Below are 12,709 nucleotides of genomic sequence, written 5' to 3'. Positions count from 1 at the left end.
CTATTATCAGTTCTTTTTTTCTTTTTTTTTCCCTTTTTCTCTATGTTAGTAGAATGAAATTGTAATACTTCGTGAATATATGCATTATTTTGTGACATTGATCTATTCAAGTTATCGCTTTATTAGATTTGTATAATTAAAATTTCTTAATGACCACCCTAAATATATATATGTATGTTATGCTTGGTCAAATCTCATCGTTAACACTAAAAGGCATCCTTTCTTCGAGTCTTTTGGCCAAATATTGCTAAATTCGGAGTTTATTTGCGTTATAGGTACTGTTCCAACTTATTTAGTGAAATGAGAAAAGAGAATGAATTTCGGCAATGGTGTTGCCGAAATTCAACAAAAGTATGAGAGAGAAAGAGGAAAAGTGAGAGAGAGAAAATTTTGAATTTTGGCGGTGTTATCGAAATTCCTGCTAGAAAAAAAAATTAGTAATTGTGGCAATGTCATTGCCGAAAATGGTAGGGGGAAAAAAATTTGGAATGAAATTGTGGCAATGGGATTGCCAAAATAGGTGAAAATTTTTTTTGGCAATTGTGACAATGTCATTGCCAAAAATGAGAGGAAAAAAAAATTTGTGGTTGCCGAAATCTGGGGAGAAATTAAAAAAAAAAAAAAGTGTTACGTTCACAATATTTTTACAACATTTTCACAACAAATCACAGGTAATTAGTTATTATTAGTTCAAATTTAAATTTAACACTGAGATTAATTTTTTAATCCAAAAATAACAACCTATCACTTAAAATTTGTTGTAAAAATTGTATGCACTTATCATTTTTTTCACCTATTTCGGCAATACCATTGCCACAATTCTATTCTTCTTTTTTTTTTTTTTTTTTCCCTTCACATTTTCAGCAATTTTTTTTTTTTTTTTTTTTAAGAAATGATAAAAAAAAAAAAAACAAAAACGCTTCTATAAAAAAAAAAAAAAAAAAACAAAAACGCTTCTAATTGTAAAAATGACGCTACTCTCCCAACGGAAAACTTAAAAATCACGCTACTCAGCGTATTTGTCATATGAATGAAATACGTAAAAACTACGCTACTCCACCAATATAAGTTCACATACTCCCCCACCCATGAAAGTATACTGATAATATTTACAGGAAAAGATGGAACTCTGTATGCACATGGCTTGGCAACTCACTCTCAATGAGATCAACCAGGGTTGCAATAAGAATGTCGTGATGTCTCCAATCTCAATCGGCAACGCATTGAATTTGTTGACTTTTGCTTCTATGGGTCGTACCTTGGAGCAATTGATGTGGTTCCTTGGAGCAAAGGACTTGAACGATCTCAAAGCCAAGTCCTTGCTAATGATTGATGCTGGAGCACCCATTGAGAACAACAATCAAGGACTGTTTCTCTCTTCTCTTAATACCCTTTGGACTAATCAACCTTTCTCTCTCAAACCCTCTTTCAAGGAGTTTGCCAAAACCGTTTTCAAAGCAGAAGCCCACACTCTTGACTTTGTTAATCAGGTATGAAACTTCTTCTCTGTTTGTAGAGTTTGAGACTTTGTATCATACTGTTTGTAGGTTTTCTTTGTCAAACAATGGAACCTTTAGTTTTTCTTAGATTAGGGTACTGTTTGAAAGACCTTTATTATATGTTTTGTAATTTTTATTATACTGCTTGTAGAGTTTGAGACTTTTTTTTTGTGGTAAAAGATTTTGAGACTTTTATTATACTGATTGTAGAGTTTTTCGTGAATTGAATCTTTAAGACTTTCTGGGTTTTCCAAGAAATCAAGAACCCATAGCTTTTCTTAGTTTAGGATATTGTTTGAAAGATTTTTACTATGAATGTTGTGTAAATTTAGAGTAGAAGAGTAAGAGTAGGGTTAGGGTTAGGTCTTGACCATGGCATTAACAGAGTTCTTCATTGCCGCTAATGGTGATGTTCTAATAGCTTTCGTCACTTCAATTGTCGATTTCCTTTCTTTCTTTTCTTTTTAAGGGTAACTTAATCTAAAACCTAATTTTTTTATAAGAAGAAAAACTCTTCGTTAGGGGTGTTATGAATTGAATTTTTTTTTTTTTTTTTTTTGAGAAGAAAGGGTGCTATGAATATGATTGTTCTTGTTGTTCTTTTCCCTTTTTATGGGAGGAAGACCAAGAATAACATAAGTTGTTATTTGTTTTGTTGTGGTAAGCAATGATAATGGAAATAGGTGGTAAATAGAGAAAGGGGGAGAAGAGGGAGACTTTCTTTTAGAGAGAAAAGGTTCTCTTCACAGAGAAAGAGAGTTGTTTGATGATTTGTGAAATGAAAAGGGCTTCCTTTTCTCCTTTCTTTTTTTCTTGAGAGAGAGATGTATGGAAATATATCTTTTATAGTTTTTCTTTTATTGACTTTTAAGACTTTTTAGGGATTTTTTTTTAATGTCAAACAAGAACTGTTAGCTTTTCTTTAGTTTAGGATATTGTTTGAAAGACTTCTATAACATGTTTTGTAATTTTATGATACTGTTAATTGCCTTACATTTAAATAGCTGAAAAAAAAGGCCCTTTACTAATAATAGTTGAAAAAGAAATAGAATCTATACCAAAATTAGTTCTCCATTCTAACGATATTATGTATATACAATTAAATGACTGTCTAAACCCTAATGTTTATTTAAATTTTGTATAAGGACTGTCTAAATACTTAATGTAGTTGTTTACACATATTAAAACTTTTTTTGTGTCTTCTTTTTTTCTTATTTTTCTTTTTTGCAATAAACAAAAGAGTGGCTTCTTCTAAATGCACAAATGGCCTGTTGTTTTCTTGCACAAGAATTAAGGTTCACCTACGGTGTATTATCTAAATGGCACTCATTAGTAGCCTTTTATGTGCTTTAAGGCACAATAGTTTCCCTTAATAAAGGTCACTGCCACAAACTGCTATTGATTTAGAATGTTGTTTGCCACCAAATCTCTTTGACAATGATTATTTATAACTTTTTACATTGAAATATTTTTGTAGGCGGAAATAGCAAGGAATGAAGTGAATTTATGGGCAAATAATGCGACGAAAGGGCTCATAAAAGAGCTTCTCCCACATAACGCCATTAATAAAGAAACAATATTCATCCTAGCGAGTGCACTTTATTTCAAGGGAGCTTGGTTAAATGCTTTTGATATGAATAGGACTCAACATAAAGATTTTTATCCCCTTGATGGTAAACCAATTCGGGTTCCTTTCATGATTGCAAAAACAAAGGAGAAACATTTTTATGGATCATTCAAAAGTTTTAAGGTTCTTAAAATTCCATATCGAAAAGGACAAGATAAAAGAATTTTCTCCATGTATGTCATTCTTCCTAACAAGAAAGATGGATTACAAGATGGACAAAGTTTAGCTACAAAATTGGTTGTAGCTTAAGGCTACAAACTCACTCAATAAAATAAATACTATAATATATTTTGAAAATCTAACCGTTGAATTGCATGTTCTTTACGCCCTTAATGCACATATTAAATTTTATGTCAATCGGATATCATTTACTATATGATCTATAAGCTTATATTTTGTGCATAATTTTAAATTACAAAAACTTGCAATTTAAAAAATTTATTGATGGCATAGCTATTGATCTTTAATTTTCTTGAAATTTTGCAAGCATAGAGGATATAAGAAGAAGATATAATCCAATGGTGAATTTGTCAAAATTCACATCCAATAAAAAGATATTAAGTAAGTTTGTAGCCTAAGGCTACAACTAATTTTGTAGCTAAACTTTGTCCCTACAAGATTTAGTTCAAAATTTTAATTCCACCCCGGAGTTACTGGGTGATTGCTTTAAGGTAAAAGAAGTATATCTTTCCGAGATGCGGATTCCAAAATTTAAATTTTCATATAAGTTTGATGCTTCAAAAATCATGAAAAATATAGGATTGACATTACCTTTTGAGATGGTTGGAGACTTCAAAGGAATGGGTGATTCTCTTGAAAGTGAAAAAGTATTTGTTTCCAAAATATTACACGGGTCTTTTATTGAAGTTAATGAGGAAGGTACTGAGGCAATGTATTTTACTATTTTTGATCTTCCTGCAACTTGTTCACGATATGAACCTCCTCCACTTCCCAGTTTTGTGGCAGACCATCCGTTCATATTCATGATTAGAGAAGAGATATCTGGGGTCGTGTTCTTCGTTGGAGTTATTCTTAACCCGCTTTATGATTAATTGATATTTGTTTATGTTAAAGGAGGTTTGATGTGTCTTTCAAGTTTAAATTTATTCTGAGTTTTTTTGCAAATTTTAGTACTTTGTATTCAAGGTTAAATTTGTTTGGTGTTTTTTTTTTTTGCAAATTTTAGTACTTTGTATTCAAGGTTAAATTTGTTTGGTGTTTTTTTTTTTTTGCAAATTTTAGTACTTGGACTCTCTCTCTCTCTCTCTCTCTCTCTCTCTCTCTCTCTCTCTCTCTCTCTCTCTCTCTCTCTCATTTTGGGTGCATGGATAGAGGACAAAATTGTATTTCCAAACCCACTAAATTCATTTAGCTTACTTTTTTAATGAATTTTATACCACTATGGAGATTATAATCTCCATAATGGTATACCATAGGCAGTACATATTACAAAGGTTTAAAACCGTTGATATAGGATGTATTTCTATTTCTCTAAATACCCTATAGTGGCATTTTTTAAAGCGCTGGTATAGGCTGGGCCTATTACGGCGTTTCCAAAATGCTAATATAGGGCTTATTTCTATATCTGAAATGATCTATACTAGTGGCTTTAAAAGTGCTGGCATAGGCAATACGTATTATAGCGGTTTAAAACTGCTGGTATAGGTTGTATTTCTATTTCCCTAAATACCCCTGTAGGGGCGGTTTTAAAACTGCTATTATAGGTACACATACAACAATGGTTTTCATTTTAAAAAAGTGCCACTATAGTTCTTGAAACTGCTAATAAAGAATGTTCTATCACTTTAAAAATAAATAAATAAACACTAGAAGAGGGTCTCAAAACCACTAGGACCTATACCAGCGGTTTTAAAAGCACTGGTGTAGGTCAAACGGACCTATTGCCACACTCGTTGCGTAGCACTACAAAGTGCAAAAAAAAATAAATTAAAAATTTTAAAAAAAAAAGTCGTTTTGGTCTATATCGACGCTTTTTGGGGCTATCCCAGCACTTTAAAAACGTTGGGATAGCCCCTTTTTTGTAGTGTTAGGCTCTTTTCCCACTTATTTTCCCTTAGATGTAGGTATGAGAACCGATTCATACTTTCTTTCTTCTTTTTTTTAATGAAAGAGAACCTATTCTTACATTTCTATGCTATGAGCCAAGTATATCAGATTAATGATAATGATATGAAGTTCTCATAATTACTAGTGTTTGAAAGCTTTATCATATATATGCATCTCCCGCAGCTCTACTACTAATCAAAAGTATTTACAAGGAATGGCTAGTTTTGACTTTGCTAATAAATAAAAGTGTAGCTTCTTCTAAATTCACTTGATACGATGGTAACATTGTTTCTACCTAGCTCGAATCATTTGCCAACCCTAATTAATGTGGTTCTATGCTTTGGTTTTTTTTTTTTTTTTTCAATTTTTCTTTTGGTAAGCCAGTCAAATTATTTAAATAGTCCAATCAGAACTCCATGACATTTTTCCGGAACCTACCAAAACAAGCAACATCAAAGTGTCTAATCAGAAGTATGCAACCAAATCTTTTTCTGATCAACTAACTGTTTGTGATCATGGAGCTAGCCCTTGCCTCTTATTTGATTTTACAAATTAATTAAGTTTTAACACAACAATAACACATGTATGTGTTCCTTTCTCAAAACGATGACGAGTTTTATTAATGCTAAAATTTCCTAAACAATTTCCCTTGTCAATAATTAATAAAGGAGACTAGCACATCAGTGGTTAAGAAGTGGTACATGTTTTTACGTATATGATGCATCGTGCTATTAAAAATTTGAAGTACTGCATTCTAATATTCTCTCATAACACACTTCAAAACAGTATTACACATAAATATGCTTATAAACTTCATAATATTCTCAAACAAAGCATTACATAATCTCTTAACAATTTCATATTAATAAATGTCTAATTTTGTAAGAGTCTTATAATTCAACTGGTTAGCATCTTCTGATATTTTCAATGGAGACATTTAAGATTCAAATCTCTCCTCCGTCATATCTATAAAATAATCAATTAAAAAAAAAAACCACCAAATTTACTAATCCCATAATATCAAACATATAGCTACAGTATACATATATGTACTTACACATAAAAACGAAAAATCCTTAGACATAATTGGATTCACAATCCGTACTCCACTTTTTGATGCATGCACTCCATTAGTGTAATCTTTTGTAAATTTACCTCCACGTGTATAAAGTGCATGCATCAAAAACAAAGCGCAAATGAGAAACCCAAAAGAAAAATTATAGCAAAAAAAAAAGATATTATAAAGAACCCCTTGTTAGTCAAACAAATTCATAAGTGCATTGCGCTTGCTACATGGTTCAGGCAACATCTCCTTTTGGTTGAACCTTTCAGGAATTTCTTGATTAGAAAGTGTGATCGGCAAATCACCTAAAGTGACACCTTGCTTTTGCATATACTCCCATTTGTCTTGAAAGAGGTAAAAGAAAGCAATGAAAGAGACCTCAGCTGTGAAAAGTATAGTCCAAAGGGTTGTGCTCCTTGATGTTTTCCTATTGTATGCATTTAAGCCTGTGTAAACGTTAATGATCCCCACCAGAGAAATTATTGTCCCAAGTATCCAATGCAAGATATACCACATACCCCTTTCTTTCTTCCCCCTGCAAAAGGAGGGAAATTTAGATATGTATAAATAAACAAGAACTTGCAATAATTTAGACTTTGTAGTTACAATTTGCATCAATATTTAAGAATCAACTATAACTTGGTGAGAGACCGGTTTCTACTGTGATTGAAAAAAGGGTTAATGGAAAATTGACCCTAAATTAATATCAGTAATATGAGGGTACTTTTCCTTTCCACTCCAAACTATGAAAACTTGTAATTAACAACTATAAAAATTTACAAATTGCACCATGTAACTTGATTGACTATTAAAATTAACAATTATGTACAAGTCACATGACCGTTAAAAATTAAATTCTCTATTTTTCCTTTGCAATCAGTTAATGACAAAAATTTTGTGGTCATATAATTTACACATGATAATCTTACTAGTCAATCAGGTTATAAGGAATAATTTCTAAAATTTGTTACAATTGGTATGGTAATTACAAGTGTTCATAGTTTAGGGTGCAAAGTGCAAGTACCTCAAAAACTATCGTAATTTCCACAATTAAACCAAAATATTATATTAAAAAAAATGAAATACCTTTTAGGCCTGAAAAATCCAATAAAGACTTGCACCCATATGACAACATAAAGTGCTAGACCTAGTCTTTGGTGGCTGTTATCAAATGAATTCTCGAATTTTTTTATTGACATGACAGCTCCGGCTGTGGCAAGAAGCACTGAGAGTATCTGTTAGATGAAGAGATAGAATTTAGCACATAGGAGGCAAAGGTTAAAAACCAAAACAGAATAATGATCACTAGTGGAAGAAATTGAAAATTTTCTCCTTTTAATTCATTTGAATCCTCAAAAACTAGTGCCTTAATAATTCCTAGACCCATGGAAAAATTCGTAAATGATTATGATATAGTGGAAAATTAATACAGAGGTATCCTTTTAGTGACAGTAGTAGGTTGTTTAGTTCTTATAGAAATTATGATTTTTTTCAAATTCAATAATAGAGAAAGGAAATAAATTGGTTTAGTATACAGGACCTTATTAAGGTTTAGCATACACAAACTCATGAATATGAATAAAACATGATTACATCAATGACAAGAATTACATAATCAAATATATAGTTAAATTAGTTTGACTTAACTGTTTCAAAACCGTGTGCCACAAAAAAGATTTGCTTTTAAAAGAATTGTGGACAACATCATTAAAGTAAAAGTGACTTATGATAATGATGTAAACTAAGATCAAAGCTTCAATGATTACATATTGTAGCTCTGAATTGGCATCTGTGGTCATGTACATTAAAAAAACAGAAAAGATATACATTGATGTAATGGGTCACAGACACTACTTTTATTGATTAAAAAGAAAAATCGATCATGAACATTCATGGAATAATATGCAGAACAAGAATGAAGAGCTTACCTGCAAAATGACATGGACATAGAAAAAAGCTTTGAACCGTGCAGAACCAGGTTCCTCTCTGCTAGACATTCTGATAATAAGTATCCCAACAGGAAATAAGAACCCCAGTGAAGCCCATAGGAGAATCCCATGAATTGTGATATCAGATGTCATCTGAGGACTTAGCTGCAAAAGGTGACTAAATAACAGTTAATTAAGCTTAAGCACAACATTTCCTAGATACTAGAAAGCTGATAATAAACTACTACATAAATAAAATGAGAGACTAATTGGCTTGCCATGGATAATATAATTTTTTTAACACTTTTGTAGAAGATGAAGAGGAAGCGAAGAAAGGAAACTTGAAGAAAAACTAGTTTACCTTGTGAAAGTTATCTGTAATATTGCTCTTGTGACTGCTGAAATGATTCATGTCTTCGTGGAATGAACAGCCAACTAATGGTAGAAGAATAAGATAGTATGCAGAGACATAGAAAGGTACACAATTGTGAAAATTTTGCATTCTTCAATATCCAAGAAAAACCAGAATATGAGAACAAATCAATATCCTAATGCTCTCTATATGTCTGCCCTTCTTCTTTATCTCTCTCCTTCTTTCCCTCGAAAGTTCTTCTGTTCTTTCTTTTTGAAAGGTAGATGCTTTGTGAATATTAGTTTATTTCGGTGGCAATGAGAGGATTTAAATAGAGTTATACAAAAGATGGCCACGTTACTGATCTAGTAACTGCAAGTTCTTACTGCACAAAGAAAAAATGTTGTATGATTAGTGAATATACAGAATAGCTAAGGCCATGTTGTGTTAGTTATGACTTATGACTACGACATTTATAAGCGTAGGTAATTCATGGTGGTTGGTATGAATGGGAAGAGCAGAGAATGTAACTCCCTAAGGAAAAAAGATAAGAGGGTATGAATACTTTCAACGATGTGGGGTTAACATGGACAAGCTTTTTGGTTACATAAAAGGGAATGTGGGAATGCAAATAGAAAAGGGTCAAAGTTCTAATGGATGAGGAATTTGATAACAACGTTTGTGGAATCGTAGTGGTCCTAGTGGACATTGCTGTAGGACGTGCCTTATTTTCTTCATTCCTACAATAATTTTAAGCATTGCGCTTCATGTGAAAAAATAATTAGAAATAGCTTGAAGTCTAGGTATGTTTTATTATGGCACAAGTTATACACAACATGTTGGTCGGTCAACAACTGAGGTACATCATCAGATGAGCACTAGTGAGCTTAGCTGATATGGAGATGTTGAGGTTGAGGTTGAGGTATATGTCTTTCGATGATGATAGAAACTATGTTACCAATACCACCTACCCCTATCTTCTTAGGTTAATGTTTGTTATACGTAATTTGTTGCAGCTTTGAAAATCATATGTTTTTAAAATACGATTTTATAATTTAACTGAAAGATAAATAATATGTCTACAACATTCTATAATAAATCTTGAGTGACAAGTTGTTACTAGTTGTTATTGTTAGGGCAAAAAAGTAATCTTAATGTTAGTTTGAAAACACAATTTTAGCTGATGTAGCACACTTACTGTAATTAACTGTTTTTTATCTTCTTATATGTCAAGGGCTCAAGACCTAATACGAGCCTCATAATGCCCAAAGTGGACAAAAGTTCCACAGGGGTAAAACCGTAATAGTCAGGATAGTGGGGTTTTTGGCTCATCGGTTTCCCCTGTTATCAAGTATTGCCCTTCTTTAATTCCCATTAACAATCTAACACATCACATGGCAATATCGAACTAATATTAAATGGTGAAAATGCAAAACAAGTTTCAAAAAGACTAACCACCGACCCACCATGGCCTAACATAATGAGATCTATGACCTAAAACTTTTGTTTTGGCTATGATATGAACAAATTCCAATGGATGCATACTTCATAGACCACCCCCATAACTAATAAAGACACATTTTTCATAATTATTAAATCCATATTTATTCTTTTTGTGTTTTTTAATCCAATAAACCTATGAATAGGTTCTCTTCCTCAATCTAGTAGAGAGATGCACCATTAGTCTAGTGTCTAATAGTAAGAACTCATTTTTGGTATTTTTCACTCTCATTCTTTGCAAAAACTTGGAGTCTTTCTATAACCATTACCTTGATACGAAGGAGAGTATTATTTTATAACTTTTATGATTTATCTTTCTTAATAGTGCTAGTAAGATAATGGTAAGAGTGATTGATGCATGTTATATCGATTGATAAAATATGTTTATACAGTACACGTTTGTGTGTATATATATATTCTCAAGATAGCAAGATATTTGCATCTTAACTTCATCACTCTCAAGGTAACACGTAATATTTCATGTTATAAGATATATCAAAACAGTAAAGAGGCTATATCTTCTAATTTTTCTATTTTGAGGTAAAATAAAATTCTATGAAATTTATTTTATTTGTCAATTTATGTTCATAAGAACAACAAAATACTGAATTCTCAAAATTTTTGATCCATGTGTTGCTAATTATTCACTTTTAACTTTTCAAGTATATATGTGTTAAAAATACTTAGTATTCTTAAAAAAAAAAAAAAAATGTGGGTTAACTCACATTAGAAAATGAGTGTGAGTTAAAGAAGTTTAAAGTTTATGTTGTGTATTCAAAAGTTAGGTTATTTTGGATATACATCACTGTCAATTTCTTTAAAACTTTCTCCCCTCCTCATGTGTGTGATAAAAATACTTAGTATTTTTTAAAAAAAAATCAATATATACTTATAATGAGTGACACAAAAATTTCATAATTATAGGAGTGGCATATTGTGACAGTGTATAATAACATTTGTGTCAATAATAAAAAATTTTAAAATATATGATAAAAACAATTAAAAAAAAAAAAAAACATTGTTGTCAATAAGGGGGCCATTTATAAGCTTTGTAAGGGGGAAAAAATGCACCCAACATTACTCGCAAACTTACGCACAAAGAGAAAGAGGGAGCACTCATTAAGAATGGCCATTTGATGTGAATTATATTACCTAAATCGTAGAAGAACCAAATGATGTGCATGAAGAAGACATACAGATTTATATAAATATATATATATATATAAAGGGGATAAGTATTAATTATTAAAACGGTAGGAGTCTTAATTAATTATTGGGTGATTCGATCATTGAGCACTCACGGGTAATGTTAGAGAGCCCACACCCATTAAGTAGGACATTGGGGATCTTATCTTGCTCTCCTGTTTTGATCTCCTAGTCCTACCCAAAATATTAACACACCCATTAATTTGCTTCAAGGTACATGTGATGTGGATGCACCATCTATAGATTGTCGGTGCAACTATTCCCTGCAATCAAAAAATTAAAAATTACGATGGTCCAACAAGCTCAATGCTTTAGAAATTTGGTGATTGAACAAGGCAAGCCTGCCTGCCTGCCTGCCTGCCTCGTTTCTGCTGCAATTGATTTCTTCACACTCATGATATTGATATTGACATTAATCCTTATATCTATCTATCTATCGACTATCAGTGTGAAAAGTGATGAGAAAAGGAGAAACAGGGTTTGCAAATGTGGCTAGACGTTGCCAATCGTCATATACTGAATTTCATTCTAGATCGATCAGTATCTGTATCTATTACTATTTGTTTTACCATCTTACTTGCTCAAATCAATCATACCCAGGAGCCTCGACCCAGACTAGGTTAATCAAATCAGGTTGTCGATTTTTATTTTCTTTTTCTTTTTTCTCATTCCTTTCATGCATCATCAATTATTGGCTGGTATTGACTCTGTGATCATATCTCTGTTTAGCGTTTCTCTTTTTCCACTGTATGGAGCTGGGAGCAAACAAGAAAAAGATAGATAAAATTCTCCTCCAAATAAATTTAGATGAAATTTCTTCCAGCTTACATGAACTTAAAAAAAAAAAAAAAAAACTGATAATTATCTGCATGTAGTTTTATTTTAATAGTTTAATGAAATACGTGAATTTTCATATGAATCATTATAATTTTGGAGAAAAATCCAAAAAACACGTGAATTTTCATATGAATCATTATAATTTTGGAGAAAAAATCCAAATAAAAACATAGAGAGACCGCCGTCTGTGGGGATCGAACCCACGACCACGTGGTTAAAAGCCACGCGCTCTACCACTGAGCTAAGACGGCTTCGCTGATTGTAAGTAAACATTGTTTGTATTGTCTACGTAAAAGAACCGTGCTCAACAACCATACGCCATAATTCCTCTATCAGCAAATTATCAAGTGACAACTGACAACACCTAGTGAGAAAGTCTGAAACGGAACCAAAAAAAAAAAGTTGTCTATATATATCTTTAATTTGAAGTGGAAATTTTGACTCAAACGATGAAAAATGTAAAGATTTTCAACCCTCAACGTTGAAAACTCCAATTTTGAAAAGGGAGCTACCCTTGTCCCTTGATTTAGACGGTCCAAACAAAGATAGAGGATAAAACATATTCTTCTTTAATAACGCACTAGGAGGACAAATCGAGTGGATCATTTCAGACATTCAAAAGTAACAGTA

At 31.9% G+C, this 12,709-nt stretch overlaps 2 protein-coding genes and 1 non-coding gene across 4 annotated transcripts; 1 reads left to right on the top strand and 2 right to left on the bottom strand.

Moving 5' to 3' along the window:
* Positions 1 to 1,121: 1,121 nt before the first annotated feature.
* LOC115990789 (serpin-Z2B-like) lies at positions 1,122 to 4,195 on the top strand. The gene is made up of 3 exons (XM_031114579.1): positions 1,122 to 1,490; positions 2,977 to 3,346; positions 3,886 to 4,195. Exons 1-3 carry the CDS (start codon positions 1,122 to 1,124, stop codon positions 4,176 to 4,178), a joined length of 1,032 nt encoding a protein of 343 aa, XP_030970439.1. The 3' UTR covers positions 4,179 to 4,195.
* A 1,916-nt stretch (positions 4,196 to 6,111) lies between these two features.
* Positions 6,112 to 9,095, bottom strand: LOC115992957 (cytochrome b561 domain-containing protein At4g18260). Of its 2 annotated transcripts, none has more exons than XM_031117206.1 (4): positions 8,546 to 9,095; positions 8,185 to 8,349; positions 7,343 to 7,491; positions 6,112 to 6,791 (listed from the first exon to the last, which is right to left on the bottom strand). In XM_031117206.1, the coding sequence occupies exons 1-4, from the start codon at positions 8,684 to 8,686 to the stop codon at positions 6,449 to 6,451; spliced, it is 798 nt and encodes a 265-aa protein (XP_030973066.1). In that variant the 5' UTR covers positions 8,687 to 9,095; the 3' UTR covers positions 6,112 to 6,448. The 2 variants fall into 2 exon arrangements, with proteins under 2 accessions (XP_030973066.1, XP_030973067.1); XM_031117207.1 differs by having other exon boundaries at positions 8,185 to 8,362; positions 8,546 to 8,634.
* A 3,163-nt stretch (positions 9,096 to 12,258) lies between these two features.
* TRNAK-UUU lies at positions 12,259 to 12,330 on the bottom strand. Its single transcript has one exon. It is a non-coding gene; the product is annotated as a tRNA-Lys (tRNA).
* Positions 12,331 to 12,709: the final 379 nt, after the last annotated feature.

This window comes from Quercus lobata, chromosome 5 (genome assembly GCF_001633185.2).
Source record: "Quercus lobata isolate SW786 chromosome 5, ValleyOak3.0 Primary Assembly, whole genome shotgun sequence".
Lineage (NCBI taxonomy): Eukaryota > Viridiplantae > Streptophyta > Magnoliopsida > Fagales > Fagaceae > Quercus > Quercus lobata.
This window is presented reverse-complemented; position numbering and strand designations above follow the sequence as displayed.